At 26.4% G+C, this 23,709-nt stretch overlaps 2 protein-coding genes across 3 annotated transcripts in view; both read left to right on the top strand.

Moving 5' to 3' along the window:
• The window catches only part of lola (longitudinals lacking), a 176,662-nt gene that overhangs the window by 102,309 nt on the left and 50,644 nt on the right, over positions 1 to 23,709 (top strand). The window lies entirely within an intron of this gene.
• Positions 14,695 to 19,788, top strand: LOC135959803 (longitudinals lacking protein, isoforms J/P/Q/S/Z-like). Its single transcript, XM_065510878.1, has 3 exons — positions 14,695 to 14,766; positions 15,104 to 15,241; positions 18,117 to 19,788. Exons 2-3 carry the CDS (start codon positions 15,193 to 15,195, stop codon positions 19,631 to 19,633), a joined length of 1,566 nt encoding a protein of 521 aa, XP_065366950.1. The 5' UTR covers positions 14,695 to 14,766; positions 15,104 to 15,192; the 3' UTR covers positions 19,634 to 19,788.

Raw genomic sequence — 23,709 nt, 5'->3', positions numbered from 1 at the left:
AAGGATACATTGAATATTTACTTAACTAATGGGTTAGGTCTTTGATCTATGGCCTGGAAAACAATATTCTAACAATGAGCATATTAGCAGCTTCTTATTATCTGTATTTGTCTTCTTATTAGATTGAATCCAGGACACTAATGTGTTCTTTTCAATGGAATGAGAATTGGCCTAGAGCCAATTGTCTCTTAACTATGCCTAGGTAATCTATAGAGTAATCAGTTTCAAATTTTTGAGATTTCATTTTATTAATTAGTTATTGTGTTATTAATATTCAAATGTTATCTGAAGTGTGTAGACTGTTTCAAACTTTTGTTTTCATTACTTTTTAAGCAAGTAAGCAGAGCTTCGATTTAATTAATTCAATTCACATAAATCTTAATTCAGAATTAAACATTTCATAAAACAATCCTCATTATTAAGCTTTATTCAAAAGCTTCTATTTAAATAGAATTCATTCAACTTTTCTTTGGATCAATTTAATACAAAGTAAATGTATCAAAGTGGCAGCACATTTAACCGCATCGTAAGTAAGAAATAGCAAATATGTATGTCTATCCTTTTCCTTCGTTGGGGTTAAATGAAGCACAGCTGATACATTAATTTTGTAAACGTCACTTTTGACGAATCTGTACTAAAATCTTTACTTAAGCATTTTTGTAATGGATCTAAATCAGTGGTGCCCAAAATCACAATTCCCTAGCACGCGTAATAGGCCAAGAAAATTCTGCTGACGTTACTTTGATACACATACACTATAAGCTTACTTGTGTGTTTTCTTATAATGATCATGTGTTTGTTGCTTTGTTTTCATCTCAGAGAACAAAATCAAAAATAAAATTCTCCGCTGTTTTACCAACACAACCAAAGCTTTGATGGTATGTGTTTGGGCACCACTGATCTAAATTGAAGACAAATTTAATGATTCAATAAGGAATTAAGACTATAGGGAATGAATTCAATACATCTGAAGTACTAAAGAATTAATTCGCAATAAAATGTTTAATGGATTGTTTAAGAAAAAAAAAATATAATTTGATTTTGAAAATTGAATTAGGAATTAGTTCATTTGAAACAAAATACTGTTTAAAAGTTTGAAATATGTATTCAAATCATAGCTTAATAAATACAATTTGAGCTTAATTCCCTTAAATTTTAATTCGGAATTAAAAAATGTCAGCCATTCATTACCAAAATCGTAATTCTTTAGTTTCATTCAAAGGGCTTTTATTCATCGTTGCATTCAGAATTCATTCAACCATTGAATGATTCATTTTTTTTAATTCAAATGTATTATATTCCTTATTCAGTTATGTTTTTGTTTTGCTTTGAATGTGTTACAAAATGAATTGAACAAATTCACTTTTAATAGATTTGAATTGAAGTTAAATGGAATCATTCAGCTAATTTGATCAAGCTTTTTTGGAGGATGGAGTTGAATTAATGATTCAATAAGGAATTAATTCTATGAAGAATAAATTCTTAAAAGAATGATTTCAATTTATTTGCAATGAATTCTTTGATGGAATGATTAAGAGAAAGAAGTGTATTTGATTTTGAAACTTGAATTAAGAATTAATTCTTTCGAAACTTCGATTCAAATATTTTAATGAAATAAATTATAAATTCATTTCAAAACTGTTTAAGAGCCTGATTCATGTGCTGTTTTTCTAAAGCGTGTGGACGTTTTGAGTGGACGTTTTACATGTATTTTGTTACAATAACAAACACATGTTAAATTTCTTCACAAAGTACTCATTCGCTATTGAAAAACAGCACATCAGAAAACCGAAAGTAAAACAATTTTCAAATTTTTGTATGAAAAATACTCAAATTTTTTTTTAAAAACTGAGTGATTTCCATACAAAAATTTGAAAATAGCTTTCCTTTTGTTTTTCAGAATCAGGCCCTAAGTTTATATACAAATAATTTAAAAATAAAGAGAGGACAATATTGCAGCTTTAATTTCAAAAATTAATTTTATTTCTTGTAAAACTAAAACAGATTTAGTTCATCATCATCCCTTGAAACATAATTGTCTTTTTAAGAACAAAATACATACATACATGTGTAGTAGAATTTAGTTATAGAAGTGTATAAAGAAACTAAAATGTAAATGTTTAACAAAACAAACAAAATCTAAAAAAAAGTTTTAATTTTTGTAGAAAAATAAAATTAAAATTAAGATGTAAATGAGGCTTCTTTCTAAAATTTTGTTCAATGTCATTTAAATTCATGTTTTTTATAAAATTTTTGTTAACCTCCACCAAAAATTTCAAAATATTAAATTATATTTTCAAATGTATGAATTGCTCATACTTGTTTTCAAGGACAATATCAAACAAATATCAATAATACAGATATATTAAAGGCTTAGCTCAATTTCTGAAATCCCATATGGACAACATTAACTTCATAATAATGTGCTTCCAGTTCAGTATTTTGTTTAATAAACCTTTTCATTTAATTAATGAAGGTGGAGGCTGTTCTTTCTTTTTGTTTTGATTCCAATTTAAATTGAAACGTTTGCTAATTAGAAAACCTAAATTGTCCTTAATATGTTAACAAATGTTCAAATAATTTCTTTCTTTGTTTTTTAACTAGATTTTAGGTTTAATATAAAATATAAACAAAATTTTGACTGTAAAATAAACAAAATTTTATAGTTTTTAAATATTTCCATTAAAATACATTAAATAGATAATATAAAAGTGTTTCCTTTTGAAAAAATAAAACTTTAACAAAAGCACAAGTTACACTGAGAAAAAAAATATTTAAACATTTTCAATTGCAATTACAAATATTATTTTTAAATTAAAAAACATAAACTTGTAAATGTTTAGTATAAAAAAGAAAAAAAAAATATATAAAAAATACAAAAAAAAAAACACACATCAAATAAATATATAAAAACCAACAACACTTTGTATAAATTCTCCCTCCCCCCCAATAAATACACACAATTTATAAAAAATTAAGCAGATTTAATAAATTTTTATTAGTGTTTACTTTATAAATGTATAAAAACAATAAATCTATAAATAAAAACAAAATTACAATAAAAAAAATTAAACAAAAATAATTATACAAACACACTGAGTTTTATTGTAAGAATTAAACGTTTGAAAATTTTTAAATTCATTCAATTTACATTAATTTGAATTCATACTAATATATTTTTCTTTTATTTTTTCAGATTATCGTTGATGTAAACAGCTCGGGATTGTAGTTTTCTAGGAAATAATAGGGATTGTTTTCAATTTCTTTGTGATTCCTAGGACATTTTGAAAACCGAAAAGTTTTAATATAAAAAAGGAAAAATAGTAAAATAAAGTTTACTTTATATAACCCCCCCAATGGTTGATCTGAATTTGTGCTTGAAAAAATCACATATAAAAACATCCGAACAAAACTACCAAATTGTCAATAACACTGAAATGTAGTCAAATGTTCGAATGAATTATTAATTCGTAATTTAATTTTCAAAATCAAATTAACTATATCCTCTTAACTATTCCATTAAAGCATTCATTTAGCTTAATTCCTTAGTACTATAAACGTATTGAATTCATTCCTTTTAGAATTCATTCCTTTAAGAATTCATTCCTTTTAGAATTCGTTCCTTTTTGGAATTCATTCGTTTTAGAATTCGTTCCATTTAGAATTCATTAATTTTAGAATTCATTCCCTTTACAATTCATTCCTTTTAGAATTCATTCGTTTTAGAATTCATTCGTTTTAGAATTCGTTCCTTTTAGAATTCATTCCTTTTGAAATTCTTTCCATTTTTTCAATTCATTTTGTAAATGATTAAATACAAAAACAAATTGAATGTAGGACAAACAATTTAATTCAATTTGTAATAGATTTGAATTAATAACAATTTAATCATTCAAAGGTTGAATGAAATCTGTTATGAATGAATTCCATTACGAATTAGTTCAGCGATGAATGAATAATTGAAATAAAGCCTGTATTCATTATTAGAATTCATCAAAGAGAATTTGATTTTGGTAATGAAAAGTATTAGATTTTGGTATTGAATTTATGGAATGAATGATTGATTGACATTTTTTTTAATTCCGAATTAAGATTTTGTGAATTAAGCTCAAATTGAATTAATTTCAGGGGGTGGGGGGTTTGAAAAAACAAGTCTGCTATCGTTGAAAGTTTATCCAACTGTCGTAGGAATGAAAATCACTGAGAACGGAGACTTGTCAGTGGCATTAGTTTAAAACAATATAAATTTCAACTAAAATACTTTATTTTTGAAACATTTCTTTAAAGCTTCAACATGTGACAATAATTGAATTGAAACCAAGCCCAAAATGTTTTAAAATTTATTACTGACATGACGGAATTAAACACACAAATAAATTTATAGAGAAATATAGACAACTGAGTTAGGTCTATGGCAGCAGTGTTTCCGATCTAGGTGTATTTCTCTATGGTTAAATTGATTCTTACTTTTGTATATGTTTTTTTTTTTTGTTTTTTACTATTTGCCAACTTTATCTTAATTTCTTTCACTAACATATTTCTCTTTTTTCTAGGTTGCCTGGAAGCTAAACTTCATACTTGATGTTCTCAAGGACTCTCACTTTTTGTAAGAGGGATCTTAATTGCTAATCTGCATTTTTGGAAGAGGAATTGTAATTTATATTTTATTTATTTCTTATTATTTTTTTTTCTTTATTTTTCCCCAATTTGTTTATGTTTTTTTTTTATTTTGAAACACCACAAAACACACTATTTTTGTTTAATTTTAAACAATTTTTTAAAAAATAAATTTAATTTAAAAAAATAGTTTTAAAACCTTAAATTTGTTTCTTAAATTGTTTAATTTTTTTTTACAAAAATATGTGTGTTTTTTATAGCAAGTTTTTTTTTAACTGTGTGCCGCTTCCTCTTTGTCCCTTTTTCCTTTAGCCTTTTCCCTTAAAAAAACTTAAAAAAAAGAAACACGTCAATATTATTTATCCCTTTTTATTTCCCCCCCTTTTTTTTACAAAATACACCATATTTTACAATTAAAACGTGTTTTTCTTTGTTGTTTTTCTTTTAATTTGAATTTGACACTTCAATTTGTCTCTTTTTTTATTTTGAAATATTGTAAATAATTGCTTGCTTTTTGTTAAAAAAATTTAGTTACAAAAAGAAATCTGCTTATAATTTGAAATTTGAATAAGTAACTACCTACCTACCATTCATTGTTAAAAGAAAAACCAAACTCATTTTTATTGTAAAAATTTGCTTTTATATTAATTAATTTGCATTTAATAATAATAAATATCTTTGTGTGTAAAGAAAGAAGGAAAACTTAAAAACAAAAAAATTGTAATCCAATATTTTTTCGATGTTGGTGCTAAATAAAGTTTTTAATACTTGAATTGAAAGTTATATTTTAAATAACTTTATCATCAAAACAAATTTAAGAAAATCTTTTTTATATGATAAATAATAATCTTTTACGAGTATTAATTTCAATTTAATTTCTTTAAAAACCCATAAGTATTTAAAAACTTTTTAATAAATAAAAAAAAACTTATATTCTCATTGCAACTTAAAGTTTTTCTTAAAATTCAGTATTTTATACTCCAAATACCAACATAAATTTTAATAGAGCTTTTCTTTAAAATTGAATTCTTTTTAAACCAAATCTATTCTGTTAAGTTTTCTTTCTTTTCTTTTAGCGGCTTTATCATTTTTCCATTTTGCTCATTTTCATGCTTTTTATTCTAATAATTTCTTTCACCATTCCATTATTTCATTCATAATTAGAATTAAAATTGTTTATCTAATTGTATATGTTAAAAATTGGCGTTGGCATTAAAACAATATTAATAATTTTACTTCCCCCTCACAAAATTGAAAGAACCAAAAAAAAAGTTGCTTAAAGTTTTTTTAAATATGATTCTGTTTTACCCAAAATAAAAAAAAAAAAATTACAAAATATTTTGAAATTATTAAAAGTAAGAAATTGGCCCAATAATAAATAAAATAATTGGAATTGAAATTTCAAAATTATTTCAATTATTTGTTTATTCTAACATTTTAATTTAGAGCCTGAACAAAATAAAAATTTTCAAAATTCTCAGTTTTGAAACTTATTTGAAAACTGAAAAAAAAATCAAAATTCAAAAATTTTAGTTTAGAGCAGAATTAAAGAATTTTAAAAATTTAATTTCAGTTTTGAAAATAATTTTTTATTAATGTGCTGTTTTTCTATAGCGAACAAGTGCTTTGAGTGGACGTTTTTGTTACAATAAAAAAAAACATGTTAAATTTCCACTCAAAGTACTCGTTCGCTATAGAAAAACAGCACATAAGGCTCTGAACAAAATAACAATTTTCAAATTTCTTAGTTTGGAATATTATTTGAAAACTGAAAAAAAATCAAAATTCAAAAAAATTTTGAAAATTATTTTTGTTTTTTTTATAAATGTACGTGAAATTTGGAATTAGAACCTGAACAAAATATTTATTTTCAAATTTTGTATGGAAAATTCAGAAAAAAAAAATTGAAAGTAAAATTCTATATTATTTGTTTGATATAATTCAGAAACACAAAAGAGAAATAACTTATTTGAAAACCTAAATTTTTTTTTTTTGATTTTTATAAAAAAAACTTGAAATTTGGAATTAGAGGCTGAAACAAATATTAATTTTAAAATTTTTTATGGAAAATTTTCAGTTTTGAAAAAATTTTGAAAATTTTTCATTAAATTTTTTATGAAAGATACTCAGTTTTGAAAAAAAAAAATTAAAGTAATTTTCATAAAAATGTTCTATATTATTGAAAAATTCTAATGGAAAATTATTTTCAAGTTTTTATATGAAAAACACTTGAAAATTATTTGAGTAATTTAAAAAAAAAATTTAATATTTTTTTTGTCAGTGTTTCTGAATCTGAATTCAAATTAAAAATCAAAATTGAATGTTTAAAATTTCAAATTATTTAAAATTAATAAAACTTTTCAAAATATTTTGTAATTTTGTTTAGATTGTTTTCAAATTAATTTGTTTAATTATTTTTTATTTAAGTATTTGTCCTTTAAGTTTATCTTTTTTTAATTTTATTTTTATTTATTGTGTTTTTTTTTCTTTTTTTCCCTCTTTTTTTTATATAATTTGTGTTTATTTCCAAACAAAAAATCGTACTCTCCTCAACATCAACAACGTGGGATTTAAAAAAACTTAATTAAATTTTAAAATAAATAACAAATACATAATTTTTTTCACAACTTCTTTTCTAAAATGGATTTTTATTAAAAAAACTAAATAAAAAAATAAAACACTCGTAAACAGATTTAAGTATTACACGTATAGCGGGTCTAACTTGGAATGAATGGAATGCCCGTTTGGCTATGCCTTTGGTAACACAACTGCGCGAAGGTGTGCATCCTTTAGTATTTCCCACAGACTTAAGTGTGAGCGGCAATGGTGTTGGCTCCAAGGACATTTGTAAGATTGAACGTAAATCGCCGTTAAAACGACCCGCCCTTATGGGTTCACCCACACCCTCTAACAATGATTTGAGCGAACAAGGCGCCACCAGCACCCCACTGAATTGTTCGGCGGCCAGTGACAAGGAGAAATCACAAACGGCCAGTGGTGGTGGTGGGGGCAAAATTAAACATTTTACCGAAGAGGAGGCTACGGTGTTAATGTTAAAAGCAGCAGCGGAGAAATCTGCTCAAGCTGCCAACAATAGTGGAAATCTCAGTGATAACAGTTATACCGACGACAATACCACCGGCAATTTAAGCGGCAATTGTGGTACCGGCTCCACTGGTGGTGGCGGTAACTCGGATTATCACAGTGCTTTTGCCGATGTGGGTGGTCCCACCGGCATAAGTCTCAATATCTTGAATAGTATCAATGCCATGAGCAATTTAATAAGCGGCGGTGCGGGCGGCAATGGTGGCCTTAGTTTGGCTGGAGCTGCTGCCTTGGGTGTGGGTGGCTCTGGCAATGGTGCTGGTCATCCTTGTCCAGAATGTGGTCGTGTCTATAAGCTGAAATCGTCTTTGCGCAATCATCAAAAGTGGGAGTGTGGCAAGGAGCCACAATTCCAGTGTCCCTTCTGTGTGTATCGGGCCAAGCAGAAAATGCACATCGGCCGTCATATGGAGCGCATGCACAAGGAAAAGTTTTTCAAAATTGAGGATCTGAAAAGTTTTACCACTGCCACTGTTGGTGCTCAATTAGCTGGTTCTAGTGTAAGTGGTGGTGGTGGTGGTGTTGTTGGTGGTGATGACTCATCATCAACTGCGGTGGCTGAATTGCGTCAACATTTCTCGTAAGAATTAAATAATTTTACCATTAAGCAGCTGGCGGAATGGTAAAACAAAAGACAAGTTTATACAAACTCCATACATACATATTTTTTTATACAACAATTTTTATTATTATTTTATAAATTAGTTTTTAAACTAAGTTAGAAAGAGAGATTTTTTTTTATATCAGGGAATATATAAATAATTTATTTAAATGCATATTCAAGCTAACAGAAGAAATTCTAAACTAGTTAAACAAAAAAAAAAAAAAACACTAAAAGAAATATTAGGGAAATGTTTTTTAAACAAATTTCTCTATTATTTTTTTGTAAATACACTACCATTTTAAAACAAAATCAAATCAGGGGAAATTTATCTAAACGATATTGTTAAAATATTAGCCAGAAAATTTCTAAACACATTATTATAGCTGTTATAGATAAACAAAAAAGAAATGTGTTAAATATGGAAACAAGTGTGCCAAATTTTATTTTTTTTTAAATAATTGTTAAACCATAATTTATTTTATACATTTTATTACTTTTAATAAAAAGTAAAACTCAAAAAAGACACAACACAATTAAACATTAAATTGTTTTAAAGAAAACAAGTTTTTAAAAACTCAAAAAACCAACCGTAATGCCATTATCTACAGCAATTTGTTAAAACTTTACACTTTTTATTACCACATATTATTAAAATAATAATGATAATAATACTTCTTATTTTGGCATTCCTTAATTTACCCACTACAAAAAAAAGACATAATTATAATTTAATAAAAAAAGACAAATTCTTTTCAAATGATATTCCATTTTAGTTTATAAGTTACCTGCCCCCCTGGCCCCTGCTATAACATTCGAAAGCCGGTTTTTCGATTTATGTTCCAAAATTACCTAAATTCGAATTTCCCCCAACAAACAAACAAACATTGCTAAAAAAGAAAAAAATTTAACCATAGACAGTGATATATTTATTTATTTAATACATTTAACATTTTTTTTGTGTATAGATTTTTAGTTCAACCAACAGTTCATGTAATTCCATAGTTGTACCCTTACAAAAATTCCCTAAAAAAGTTGTTCTTTTTTAAATGAAACATAATTCTCAGAGGATATTTTGAAAAACGTAAAAGCTTTTTTTGAACATTATTCGAAAAATTAAATAAACTAGAAAGAAACTTTAAAATAGTTTCAGTTTATTTTGTTTTTTGTTTGTATAATAATATAAAGGCAATATTATAGGTTTAGGTTTAATAGATATTATTATCATCATTGATAATCATGGCTTAAAATAATTATATAATTAAATAAATAATTTGTTAAAACAACAAATTAGATTCCTCAGATATGCAACGAATTCAAATTAAAATTGATAACCAATCGAGTCATTAATTGAAGTTAGTTAACAAAAACAAAACACATGTTAAAAATAATAAACAATTAGTTAAACTGGGAAAGAATTGAAGGATAAGATTTTAAGGTTAGAAAAGGATTAAGAAAATGTAAAAATTTGTATAAATCTAAACAAGAAACCAACTAGCAAAGCTTTAAAAAATGTTTCATTTCTGATTATGTTTTTTACAGCCATGGCATAAAGCTTTAAAAGCTTTATCAAGTGAAAAGCTTAACAAGTTTTATTAGATTTTGGCCATAAAGCTTTTTAGTATTACACTTTACGAAATTAAAATTATAAAGCTTATTAAGTACAAGTTTAAAACCTTTATCAAGTAAAAGATTAATCATAAAGCTTTATTAAATAAAAGCTTAACAAATTTTAATAAATTTTGGCCATAAAGCATTTTTCAATTACACTTTACAAAATTAAAATAATAAAAATTAAAAGCTTTATCAAATAAAAGTAATTAATAAATTTTTGCCATAAAGCTTTATCAAGTAAAAGCTTAACAAATTTTAATAAATTTTGGCCATAAATCTTTTTTAAAATACACTTTACGAAATTGAAATAATAAAGATCAAGTAAAAGTTTAAAAGCTTTATAAATAAAAGCTTAATCAATTTTGGCCATAAAGCTTTATCAAGTAAAAGCTTAACAAATTTTAATAAATTTTGGCCACAAAGCTTTATAATATTAAACTTTACGAAATTACAATAATGAAGCTTAAAAGCTTTATCAAGTAAAATGTTAAAAGCTTAATCAATTTTGGCCATAAAGCTTTTCTCAATTTGATTTAAAGATATTATTTTTTTTGAAAAAAATCAAAAAAGCTTTTTTCAAAATTATTTTCCCCCCCTTAAAACTTTTATTTTTCAATTCTCCCTCATTCTTCCTAATTGTCATATAACAACAAAAAAACAATCAACGTAAAATACCTCAAATGAATAAAAAAATCATGCTCAATTGAAAAATTAACGAAAATTTCTAAAAATTAAAAAATAATTTTTAAGTTTTAAAGCATTCCAATTTATAAGGTTATTATATTTTAAGCAAAAATTTCATTAAAGTGCCTTTAGACAAAACAAAAAAAATTAGATTTAAGTTAAAACTTTATAAAAAAAAAACAACCTTACACTTTAAAAAAGTCTCAAAATTACAAAAGCAATAATTCTAATGGAAAAAGAAATTAACTCTACAAATAAAACTTGAAAAGTTTTACAAAATTTCAAGTGTTCTATAAAATAGAAATTGACAATTTCAACAATTCACAATATTGACTTCAAAAGTTGCAAAAATTTTTTAAAAAAAATAATAACATTTCCATTAAATGATTCCAAAATTTTAATATTTGTTTTTTACTCAATACAGATTTAAATTTTAAATTTAAAAAAAAAATTTGTTAATTTCTTTGTTTTTTCTTCTTCAAAATTTTATAAAATAACCAAGTTGTATATAAAGTCAAAAGGCTTAGCCGATAATTATACTCTCCCTTTAAAAATAGTTTGAAACAAAAATCAATAAAAACGAAAAATTAATACACAAAAATATTCAAATATATACAATACAATTCCAATATTATCTAAGCTACGGCTTAATAGATTTCAAAGTCTTCCTATCCAGTTTTATAAAATCCAAAATCTTTCTTTTTTTATTTAAATGGGAGAGTATAATTGACATTTATTCTATTTATATTTTAACGACTTGGCTAATTTCTTAACAAATTCAAAATTTGTTTTATTTATCTATATTCAAATCATTTTGAAACAAAATTTTATTACCAATATTTTTAATTTCGTTTTTTTTTTATATATAATATTGAACATTTAATTATAAACAAGCCATACATATTTATAGTTTTAAGAAATACATATATGATTTTTAGTTAAGTTAAAAAAAAATATTTATAAATTACAAAAAAAAAAACAAAAAAAAAACAAAAAACAAAACCTCAGGTACTTAGTTTGTGTTAAAGAAATTTAAATATTTATATTTATATATTTTAATTTATCACAAAAATTCCCTTAAGAAAATAATTTCCCTAAATCTTATTTATTATTATATTTTTAAGATTTTTTTTATATACAAATTTCACAAAAAGAAAAAGCTGTGCTTTTTGAAAGAAAGAGAAAAAAGAAAAATTTTCTCATTTATATATTTTATGTGGGCCCAGAATTGACTAATGCAATGTAACATTTTTTGGGAAAATAGAAAATTATGTAGAATTTTAAAGAAATGATTATGAAACATCTAAAAGTTTTAAAATGTCTTTAAGCTTAGTGTTTTCCACAGAACTTTTAATTTATTGAGTTCAAATCCTGTGAGTTGGACCTAAGTCATGTTAGAAATAATGTTTCAATATGATTAAATACATATCATTCTTGGAGCTTTACTTATTTGTTATTAGTTTAGTGGAATTTTAGCTATACTTTTCTAATTATTTACTTTACATCACAATGTTTTCCCAACCCCTAGGGTATGCTCTATAATTCGTTTGAAAATTTTTGAAATTTAAAATAAACTTTCCCTTTCAATTCGAATTACATAAAAGACCCCCCTCCTGGGGTCTATAAACCATACTTTAAACACAAATTAAATTTTAATGAATACATTTTTCCAACATACTGTTCGAGAACTCGAAGACCCCAGGGGATCAATTAGGATTATTCGATTTCTGGATTTTCAACACTAGGTTGTCATTCGAATCAAATTACACAGTACCCCCCCTTAAGGGGTTTTTAAACTATTAATAAAAATTTAAAAAGATTTCGAAATCGACAAAATGTTGAGACAAATATTGAATAATTTTTTTCAAATTATTATTCGAGAATTGGAACCCCCAGGGGATCTATTAGGACTATTTGATTTCAGGATTTTCTTTAGTATATTGTAAGTTGAAGAAAATAGTCCAACAAATTACAGTTGTATGTTTAAATTCGCTAAGTTTTCATACGAATCGGATCTCGATCTTAAGAAATTTTTTGAAAACAATATTGAATTTTTAGTTCCTTAATGCTAGAGCTTTGAATTATTTAAATAAATTTTAGCTTAATTCATTAAAATCTTAATTCAGAATTTTAAAAAAGGTCAGTCATTCATACCACAATTCATTCCATAGACCATGGAATTAATTCATAACAGAGCTTTCATTACAGCTTTGCATGATTCAATTTTTATTAATTCAAATTTAAAACAAATTGAATGAAAATATTTGTTCTTCATTCAGTTATGTTTTAGTTTTTAATTCAAACAAATTTAAATCCAAACGTATTGAATTTATGCCTTTAAGAATTAATTCTTTATTGAGCTAATTCCTTATTAAATCATTCCAGTTATCTTTAATTTAAAAGCTGCCTATTTGTAATAGATTTAATTTGAAGAAAATTTGAATCATTCAACATTTTGTAATGGATTTGAATTAAAGAAAACTTGAATTGATTCAATAAGGAATTAACTCAATAAAGAATGAATTCTTAAAGGAGTGTGGAGCACTAAGGAATTATGCCTAGGAATTAATTCGTAAAGAATTTTTTAATGGAATTGTTAAGAGAATATATTTAATTTGATTTTGAAAATTGAATTAAGAATTAATTTTTTCGAACTTTTGAATAAAATTGTTCTTTTCGAAGTTTCTCATCAGTAGGGTAGATGCAGTTTTAGACTAACTGAAAAATAGTTACAAACACAAGAAGCTGGTTTTCGAATCAACTGCTTTAGAACAGTTTTCACGTGAAAAATGTTGTTTAAACTTTTGTTTATAAACCTTAAAAACGGTCATAATTTTGAAACAATTGAAACTTTTCAATGTCTTGCTAATCACAGTGACAAAAGGTTTATAACTTTTCCCTACTGTCAAAGTAAACTTTTGGCCTTAAAAGCTATAAAGCCTTAAAAGGACAGCAAAATGAAGTGAAGGTTTTAGTATACAGTTTATTTAAAAACCAAGATTATTTTCTTGTTTTTTTTAAAGATTTACTTAGAATTTATGATTTTCTTTAACCCTAATAATTACCATTGCCTTAACCTTACTGGGCACACACAACAAATTTTGATCAACCAACACGTCACAAACACAAAGTTTTCAAATAATTTAATTTCTTTTTTATATGTCTTAAAATAATTTAATTTCTTTTTTTATAATATTTATTTATTAATATATTTAAAATAAAACAAAATAGCCCTTAATTTATTACTATTATTTTATTTTTTGTGTCTTAAGACCTGCAACTTTTTAAACATTCCACTTAAAAAAAAAAACAAAAAACAAGAAAAACTAATTTAAAAATATACATATTTTTCTTTACAAAAAAATAGTATTTTTTTCCATACAATAGTTCAAATAATGTTTAAAGTAAATAAATTATATTTTATACTCTCTTTTTTTCCACTATAATGTAATATTTTTTTTGTTATAATTTTTATTTTTTTACATAATTTTAATTGGTTCTAATTGGTGTTGGGCTTAAATGATTTTTTTTACAAACTTAAATATATATACATTTCATAAATAAAATATTTATAATTTTAAATGTTAATTATTTAAATAAATAAACTTAAAACTAAAACTAAAAAAAAAATTTACAAAATTTTTCTTCAATTTCAAAAGAAATTTCTTACATTTTTTGAGCTACAAGTTTGTTGCCTACAATTAAAGAAAACAATAAAAAATATTTTAAAATACTCAAACAGAAAAAAAAACAAACAATCTTTAGTATAAATAAGTTTTAATTTTTTCCTCTCCCCCATATATACATTTATATATATATTTTTTTATTATTATTATTATTATACTTATTATTAATTTTTATATGTAAAAATGTAAAAAATCTCCCCCAAAAAAAATTTATTATTGTATAATAAAGTTATAAAAAAAACAAAAAAAAAACTTTTAAACAGCTGTATTAATTACTTTTATTATGAATAAGTGCCTTGAAATCGTTTAATTTTTTTATAATTTCTTTTTTTTTTATTTGTTTAGAAACTTTTAAATTTTTTTTGTAGCCTCTAGTTTTTTTTTTTTAATTTTTTTTGAAACTACACAAACAATCAACCCACCACACACACCTACATGTATTTTTTTCGTTTCCTTGAAGTAAGTAAACATTTTTTTTTATTTTAATTTTTATATTTTTTGTTAAATTTCAACTTGCTTTTTTTTGAGTTTTGATTTTTGATTTTCAATTTTTTTTTAATTTTTATTTTTGAAAATGTCCCCTTTTTGTTTTATTTTCAAACTATAACTGCAAAACTAAATAACTCTTAAATCTCTTAATGGTAGCAAAAAAAAAGTGATTACAAGTGATTTGAAATTTTTCAAATAAATTCTTTTATACTCTTGAACAATTAATTTTAATTATAAATATCATATTTCCCCTTAATATTTTTTCTTTTACTAATAAGGTCTCTGTTTTTTTTATCTCCTTTTCTAGATGTTACTCAAAATGAAACCATCAATCCTTCGCTTACTTCGACTACATCTGCTCAGAATGAGTCTCGCATTCGTGTGCGCAATTGGTTAATGTTGGCGGATCAATCGATTTTGGAAAAGAATTATAACGATGGCTCCGGTAAGTTGAGCGAGAATTATTATTTATTAAAGTTTTACCACCATATTCATAAACAGTTTTTAATTAAATTACAGGTTTTTAAAACAAAATTAGTTTTATAAACCTTTGTTACATTTTAAAAAAACTGTTTAGGAATACGGGGATTATTATTTGCTTAAATTTTTGTTGTTTAATTTTAGAATTACTTTTTTTAACTTCTATTTATAAGTTTTTTTAATTATAATTTTGTAAATAATAAAATTAATGAGAGAGAGCACCTAGAGTCTTTGTCGGGAATAGAACCCGAAACCCTCAGATTGATAGCACAGCTCGCTATTGCCTAGTTTATCGTGGCACCCTTTGATATGAGTCAGTTCAAAACAAAGATTTATATCAAAGCCGATAGTAAATGTTTAATGTAGTATCAACTCCTAAATAATTAAAGCATTTAATTTAAGAGCAAATGTTCGAAAGAGTTAATTCATAATTCAGTTTTTCAAATCCTATAAAATTTATTTGCTAAACCATTCTATTAGAGCCTTTATAACAATCTAATTCATAAGCTTAATTCCATAGCACATCAAACGTTTTGTAGTCATTCCTTTAAGAATTCATTCTTTATAGAATTAATTCCTTACTGACAGCAGTTCTAAAAAACCACCGGCATTTTTATTCGAAAAAGAGCTCTACCCTAGTGATGAGAATCCTCGAAAAGAATCCTCAAAATCAAATTAAATATACACCCTTATCGCGAATCAATATTTCTGATGAAATATTTTCCTTTTTTCGTTCATCAACTTTGTTCACGTGAAAAAATTCCCCTTGTTTTGAAATTTTTAGATGGAATTTTGTAAACAATAAACAGCTGTTACGAACAAAATCAACTATTGTGAATGAAAAGTTAATGGGAATTTCACGATGCAATTTTCCCTTCAAGGGAAATGGATATTTCATGGGAACAAAATTTCACATGTTATTGCCGATAGGGGTGATATTCTCTTAACAATTCCATTACGAATTAATTTCTAGGCATAATTCCTTAGTATTCCAAACATATTGAATTCATTCCTTTCAGAATTCATTCATTATAGAACTAATTCCTTATTGAAACATTCAAGTTTCTTTAATTCAAATCCTTTACAAAACAGTTTAATAAAATTCAATAGAATGATTAAAATTTTCTTCTAATTTATCAATTCATTTTGTAGATGATTAAAATAAATTGAATGAAGAAAATATATTTGGATTAGATTTGAATTGACAAAAATTTAATGAATTCCATTATGAATTAATTCTTTTCAAATAAAAGCTTTGAATGAAGCTAAAGAACTAGTTTTTATGAAATGGATTGCTGACAAGCTTAAACTAAATCAATTAATTAATTCGAAGCTCTGTTTAAGAGCATATTTGAGCTAATCTGCGGAATTTGTTTTTTAGTTTACAATCCCATCTTATATTTTTATCATGATAAAGTTACTATTTTTTATGAAACAGTTTTCTAAATGGTTTTAAAGTATTCATTGGTTTGCTATAACTAGTGTCCTGCATTAATGGATAATTTAATAATTCATTAAACATGTTTATCAGTTCAAAGCTGGCTCAAATGAGACTGAATGATTTGGGTCCTCAGTTGGGCGTAGGTGGGGCCTTAGTTGGGCCGTCTGGCATTGGTTAAGATCTTTGACAATAACAATTATAGATAGCGTAATCGATATAGCGATGTCCATCTGTCTGTTTAAACTTTTCAAAGCCCCCAGATGACTTACAAACATGAATGATACATCAATATATATACAGTAGGATCCCCATTAAGCGCTTATTGCAAATCGGTGTATTCATGTCATTAATCAACCAAGCCGATGCAAATTTTTAACCCAAAAAAAAAACGTTTTTTTTTATATAATTGATGTCCGTTTGCTATTGAAAGGCCTCAGAAATCGTACAGCATCAAATCTTGGATCAATGTTGTATTGAGAATCTGGAAAATCGGTCCGAAGTACCCAAATAACTTAGATATACGAATGATACATCAATATATCCGCTGTAGTCCTGCTTCGGTTGCTATTTAAATTCGGGGAAATCGCTGAGATATAAGCAAAAAACCACGCCCACCTCGATTTGTTTAACCTATTTTTGATCTATGTATATATGGATTACTAAGTCATTAACATAGACATAATATACATCTAATGATAAGCATTTCAAAGACATATCCTACGATGTATGTTCGGATCCACAATAGGTCAAAATCGGAAAAAATAAAAAAAAAAATAAATTTCACTCCAAAAATTTTTTCAACAAAAATTGTTTTCTATCAATATATTCAGCATAGCCGATTATATAGGATTCGACATAGCGGAATCTAGCTTTCTTGTTTTGTATTATCAACACTCTCTCATTTCAAAATTCTTATTAAAGAAATTTCAATGGATTTTATTCTTAAATTATTTTTAATTTAATTTATTTTAATTTAGCTTAAGTTACTCTTATTACAAACACTTTATTTTTATTTTACATACAATATAATTTCTTTTCTCTTTCAGTTTTATTTACATTTTTTTTTTACCAATTATATTTTTTTATAATAATTTTTTTCCATTACAGTATATTTCCTTTACAAAAAAAACATAAAAATTTACTTTATTGTTTTCCCTTCTTCTCTAACTTCTGATGATTTTGGTTTTATCTTTTATTATTTTCCTCAAAAAGATTTCAAATTTTTCAAAAAAAATTGAAAATTGATATTTAAACAAAACTAACTTTTAACACTGATTTTTTCCCTTAATAATTCTCTTTTCACGCTACAATTCAAAAAAATAAAACGCAAATATTGAAAAACTAAAATCTAAACTAACAAACATTAATCAATTAAACCAAATCAATCAAAATTAATTAGTTGAACAACAATTAACCAAGAATAACAATAATACGTTGATAACGTCCAATTCGGTTGCCACTAATAACACAACTGGTTTAGTTGTTACTCCCACAAATAATGCCGTTACTAGCACTACTAATACGACTCTGACACTAACATCACAAAATACACCCACAATACAACGTATTGGCAGCATTGGACGCACCACTATCACTTGCATTACGCCAGCTGGGGGTGATGCAGCTGCTTCAAATCCCCAGGCGGCCTTGGCTGCCGCCGGTGTTGAATTGGATGCGGTGGATGATAATAATAGCATGACTGAGGTTGTGGTTAAAATCGAAAATTCCGCCACCTCCTCACAAGACGAAGACGAGGAAATGCCCGATGAAGGTGATGATGCGCCCACCACCGAAACCAATGATGAAGACGATGAAGGCGATATGAACTATGATGATATTAAACTCTCCAGTCCCATGATGTGGGCCATGGATAGCGTTAAAATCGAACAGGAAGAAGAATTCGAAGATATACTGACGGCCGGTTTTGACAATACCACCACTTCGTTGGACAATGATGAGGAGTTCTTACAGTCTGTATCTTCGGCAACTATGGGTAATTATGCTGGCGGCGATATGGTGGACATGCAAAAGAATCGTGTGTTGGTGGCTAAGAAACGTGTTTCTTTGGAAACTCTAAAGTCGCTCAACAAACAGCCCGGCAGAAATCAATCGTATGTCACACAAATTGAATTGCAAGATCCTCAAGAGCTGCTGGAGAAACATCAACATTTTCAAAAGTTACGTCTGCAGCCCAATCAGCCGGTACAAATAAAATTGCGCTCCATACCAGCCACCATAACAAGTATACAACCTAAACTTGCGGGCGGCTCAGCAGCTCCGCCTCTAGCTCCCTTATCTGCTTTGAAATCCAGCATGACTGAATATAAGCCCTCCCCTTCGAATTCCAATACCGAGTTCAAATCAACCATTTCCGAGGATAGACGCTATCGTATGATTACCCAAAATCAGCGCACCCGCAAAGAATCGCTTGAACATTCCGAGGACATGATCTACAATGCTGACATCGAAAAGCCCTGGGTGTGTCGCAACTGCAATCGCAACTACAAGTGGAAGAACAGTCTCAAATGTCATTTGAAAAATGAATGCGGTCAGCCGCCTCGCTACTTCTGCAGCAAACTTTGCGGTTATGCCACCAATGTCCACAGTAATCTCAAACGTCACATGAACACCAAATGTCGCGAACGTACCGAGGAGGATAATCAAATGCTATTGCAACAGGTACAAGTCCAACAGCCCCAACTGGTGCATCAAACCAAAACTCAGACCACCACCACCAACAGCAATGCAACGATTACAACCTCGGGCTGTGCTACCATCAGCACTGTTACGTCCGTCGGAACAGTCGTACCAACCACAACCAACAATAACAACAACACCACCATCCATACCACATCGAGCAACAACAACAACAGCACCACATCCACGTACACCTTGGTGTTTCAGAAGAGCGAATAGAAAATGGAAAATTTGAGGGAGAAAGTTATACAATTGTTATATGAGAAAAGCTTAGAGAGCAGCAGAGATAGTTTGGCACACGATGAGGTGCTGGAGGATAATCGCGATGCGAGTATGTATAGTCAAACTGAGTAAATTGTAATAACGAAATTATTTTTAAAAAGGAAAACTACTTATTAAAAACAGGTTGGTTTCTTACCAAAAAAAAACCAAACAAACTCCACTCACTACTCCCTCAATTGAAGTGAGAGATTTTCAGTGCAATTTTTTTTTTATTCATTAAAAAAGAAAAGATTTTTTTAAAGAAAATGTGTGAACTTTTTATTTGAAATTAAAAGTTTTTTTTTTGTTATCACTTGTTTTTCAAAACTGTTATAATTTAAAATTTTATTATTTTGTTAATTGTTTATAATATAACACTTACCTCCTTATTCATAAAATTTATATAAAAAATCTGTTCTATAAACCGTTGATAAATTCCAACATTTATTAGGAAAAGAGGTTTAGTATTTTTTTTAATTTGAATGTTCGCCAACATTCCATATTCCAACGAATGTTAGAAATCACTTTTATAACACCAATTATAAAAGTTTTTATTTTATTTGTATTGTTTAAATTGCTAGTTTATATTGTTTATTAAATTTTTGTTTTTTATTACAATTCAAGCTTTTCGCTCGATTTGTTTGCAAACTGAATTTAAACAAAGATTTTCTTAATAATTTACACTATTATGCCATAGATTTAAAATAATTCAAGAGCTAAATTCTTTATTTTTGTTTTACTAGCATAACAATATTTGAAATATTTTATCTGTCTACCAACAAATACTTTTAATTATCTTCTAATATCAGCATTTATACGTATAAACCTTTTAAAATACCTTTTGACTTGTCTCAAATTCTTTTAAAATGTATAACAGTTCTAGTTCAGTTCTAGTTCAGTTCTAGTTAAGTTCTAGTTCAGTTCTAGTTCAGTTCTAGTTCAATTCTAGTTCAGTTCTAGTTCAGTTCTAGTTCAGTTCTAGTTCAGTTCTAGTTCAGTTCTAGTTCAGTTCTAGTTCAGTTCTAGTTCAGTTCTAGTTCAGTTCTAGTTCAGTTCTAGTTCAGTTCTAGTTCAGTTCTAGTTCAGTTCTAGTTCAGTTCTAGTTCAGTTCTAGTTCAGTTCTAGTTCAGTTCTAGTTCAGTTCTAGTTCAGTTCTAGTTCAGTTCTAGTTCAGTTCTAGTTCAGTTCTAGTTCAGTTCTAGTTCAGTTCTAGTTCAGTTCTAGTTCAGTTCTAGTTCAGTTCTAGTTCAGTTCTAGTTCAGTTCTAGTTCAGTTCTAGTTCAGTTCTAGTTCAGTTCTAGTTCAGTTCTAGTTCAGTTCTAGTTCAGTTCTAGTTCAGTTCTAGTTCAGTTCTAGTTCAGTTCTAGTTCAGTTCTAGTTCAGTTCTAGTTCAGTTCTAGTTCAGTTCAGTTCTAGTTCAGTTCTAGTTCAGTTCTAGTTCAGTTCTAGTTCAGTTCTAGTTCAGTTCTAGTTCAGTTCTAGTTCAGTTCTAGTTCAGTTCTAGTTCAGTTCTAGTTCAGTTCTAGTTCAGTTCTAGTTCAGTTCTAGTTCAGTTCTAGTTCAGTTCTAGTTCAGTTCTAGTTCAGTTCTAGTTCAGTTCTAGTTCAGTTCTAGTTCAGTTCTAGTTCAGTTCTAGTTCAGTTCTAGTTCAGTTCTAGTTCAGTTCTAGTTCAGTTCTAGTTCAGTTCTAGTTCAGTTCTAGTTCAGTTCTAGTTCAGTTCTAGTTCAGTTCTAGTTCAGTTCTAGTTCAGTTCTAGTTCAGTTCTAGTTCAGTTCTAGTTCAGTTCTAGTTCTAGTTCTAGTTCAGTTCTAGTTCAGTTCTAGTTCAGTTCTAGTTCAGTTCTAGTTCAGTTCTAGTTCAGTTCTAGTTCAGTTCTAGTTCTAGTTCAGTTCTAGTTCTAGTTCTAGTTCAGTTCTAGTTCAGTTCTAGTTCAGTTCTAGTTCAGTTCTAGTTCAGTTCTAGTTCAGTTCTAGTTCAGTTCTAGTTCAGTTCTAGTTCAGTTCTAGTTCAGTTCTAGTTCAGTTCTAGTTCAGTTCTAGTTCAGTTCTAGTTCAGTTCTAGTTCAGTTCTAGTTCAGTTCTAGTTCAGTTCTAGTTCAGTTCTAGTTCAGTTCTAGTTCAGTTCTAGTTCAGTTCTAGTTCAGTTCTAGTTCAGTTCTAGTTCAGTTCTAGTTCAGTTCTAGTTCAGTTCTAGTTCAGTTCTAGTTCAGTTCTAGTTCAGTTCTAGTTCAGTTCTAGTTCAGTTCTAGTTCAGTTCTAGTTCAGTTCTAGTTCAGTTCTAGTTCAGTTCTAGTTCAGTTCTAGTTCAGTTCTAGTTCAGTTCTAGTTCAGTTCTAGTTCAGTTCTAGTTCAGTTCTAGTTCAGTTCTAGTTCAGTTCTAGTTCAGTTCTAGTTCAGTTCTAGTTCAGTTCTAGTTCAGTTCTAGTTCAGTTATACAGTTATATTTTAATAAATTCAAACATTTGTTAAATTTGTTTATACTAGTGTTTATACTAGTATAAAACATTTTTACATATTTAAAATTTCAGAAAATATCTTATTGCTTCTTTTGTAATTTATAACACATTCAAAACTGTTATACAGTTATGTTTTAATAAATTTAAAAATGCATTAGTTATTTACTAAGATGTTATAAATTAAAAAGGTTCTACAGTTTAAGATTTGTTATACTGGTATAACAGTTATTTCATTTTGTGAATTTTTAGATTTATAACACTTTTTCAACTGTTCTATTTGTAAATGTTTAATTTTTTTGGGCATTTTCAATTGATTTCATGCTGTATGTATACAATTTTAAGATTTTCTGTTATTTATAACAGTTTTTTAAAAATTTTAATTTTCTGAAAATATATTACTGCTCTACTTAAAATCTTGTCTAATTTCGAAACTGTTATACAGTTGTGATTTAATAAATTCTGTATTGAAGAAGTTACATATATTCTAAAAAGTTTTAAAGACATTTTTCAGTATGTTTTAAAGATATAACAGTTATTTCAAAAAGTTGAATAAAATAAATTTGAACACTTCATATCCGTTTTAAATCTGTTGCAAAGGCATAACAGTTATTTTATAAAGCTGATTTTAATATATTTAAGCAAATTTTAAGTTATTTTCTAAAGTTTACGACAGCTTAAATCTGTTATACTAGTATAACAGTTAATTCATTAAGCAGAATAAATCCAAAATTTCAACAGTTTATAATAAATTCAAATCTACTTGAAATATGCATTATAAAATTTATTAACATAAAGCTGATTTAAATAAATTCAAACATTCCAAGCTATTTCTCAAATATTATAACAGTTTAAATCTTTTATAAAAGTTATTTTACTTTTTGTTTAAGTTTTTTAAAATTCCAATTTATTTTTAAGTGTTTTCTTTTTATATATTTTTTGAGTTTTTAAATATAACAGTTTTCTATTTGATTTATTTATAATTTTCACACATTTTCTTTTAGTTATATTAGTCGTTTATTTAAACAATGATCTCATTTATTTAAACAAAAGCCATTTATTTTCTTATTCTAGTCAGAAACAAAGAATTTTTTTTTTTATATTATAATTTTATTTTTAAATAGCATTAGCAAAGAAGAAAGATATTAAAAATTGCAAATTATTTGTATGTATTTGTTTTTAAATCATAAGTTATTTTTATAGACAAAAAGAAAAACATTTATATTTAAAGAAAGTAATTAATATATTTGTAAACCAAAAAGAAATCTAAACTCTAGTCAACTATAAAATGGAGATTTTTTTTAAATTTCTTTTTTTATAACATAAATATAAAAAAAAAGGTTTAAGCGCTGTAAAAAATTAAGCTTTGCAAAATAAGAAAATTACAAAAAAAAAATTAACAAGAATATTAAAAAGAATATAATAAAGTGTTAAATATTCGATTGAAATGAAAATTGTATACCCTGTAAGCAGTTAATATTTCGAAAGCTAAATTTCAATTTTAAAAATTACAGTAATTCTTATGTTTTTCACACTCATGATATTCATTACGCTACCCGAATATTTGTTTGAAGTAACGTC

This window comes from Calliphora vicina, chromosome 5, assembly GCF_958450345.1.
Source record: "Calliphora vicina chromosome 5, idCalVici1.1, whole genome shotgun sequence".
NCBI lineage: Eukaryota > Metazoa > Arthropoda > Insecta > Diptera > Calliphoridae > Calliphora > Calliphora vicina.
This window is presented reverse-complemented; position numbering and strand designations above follow the sequence as displayed.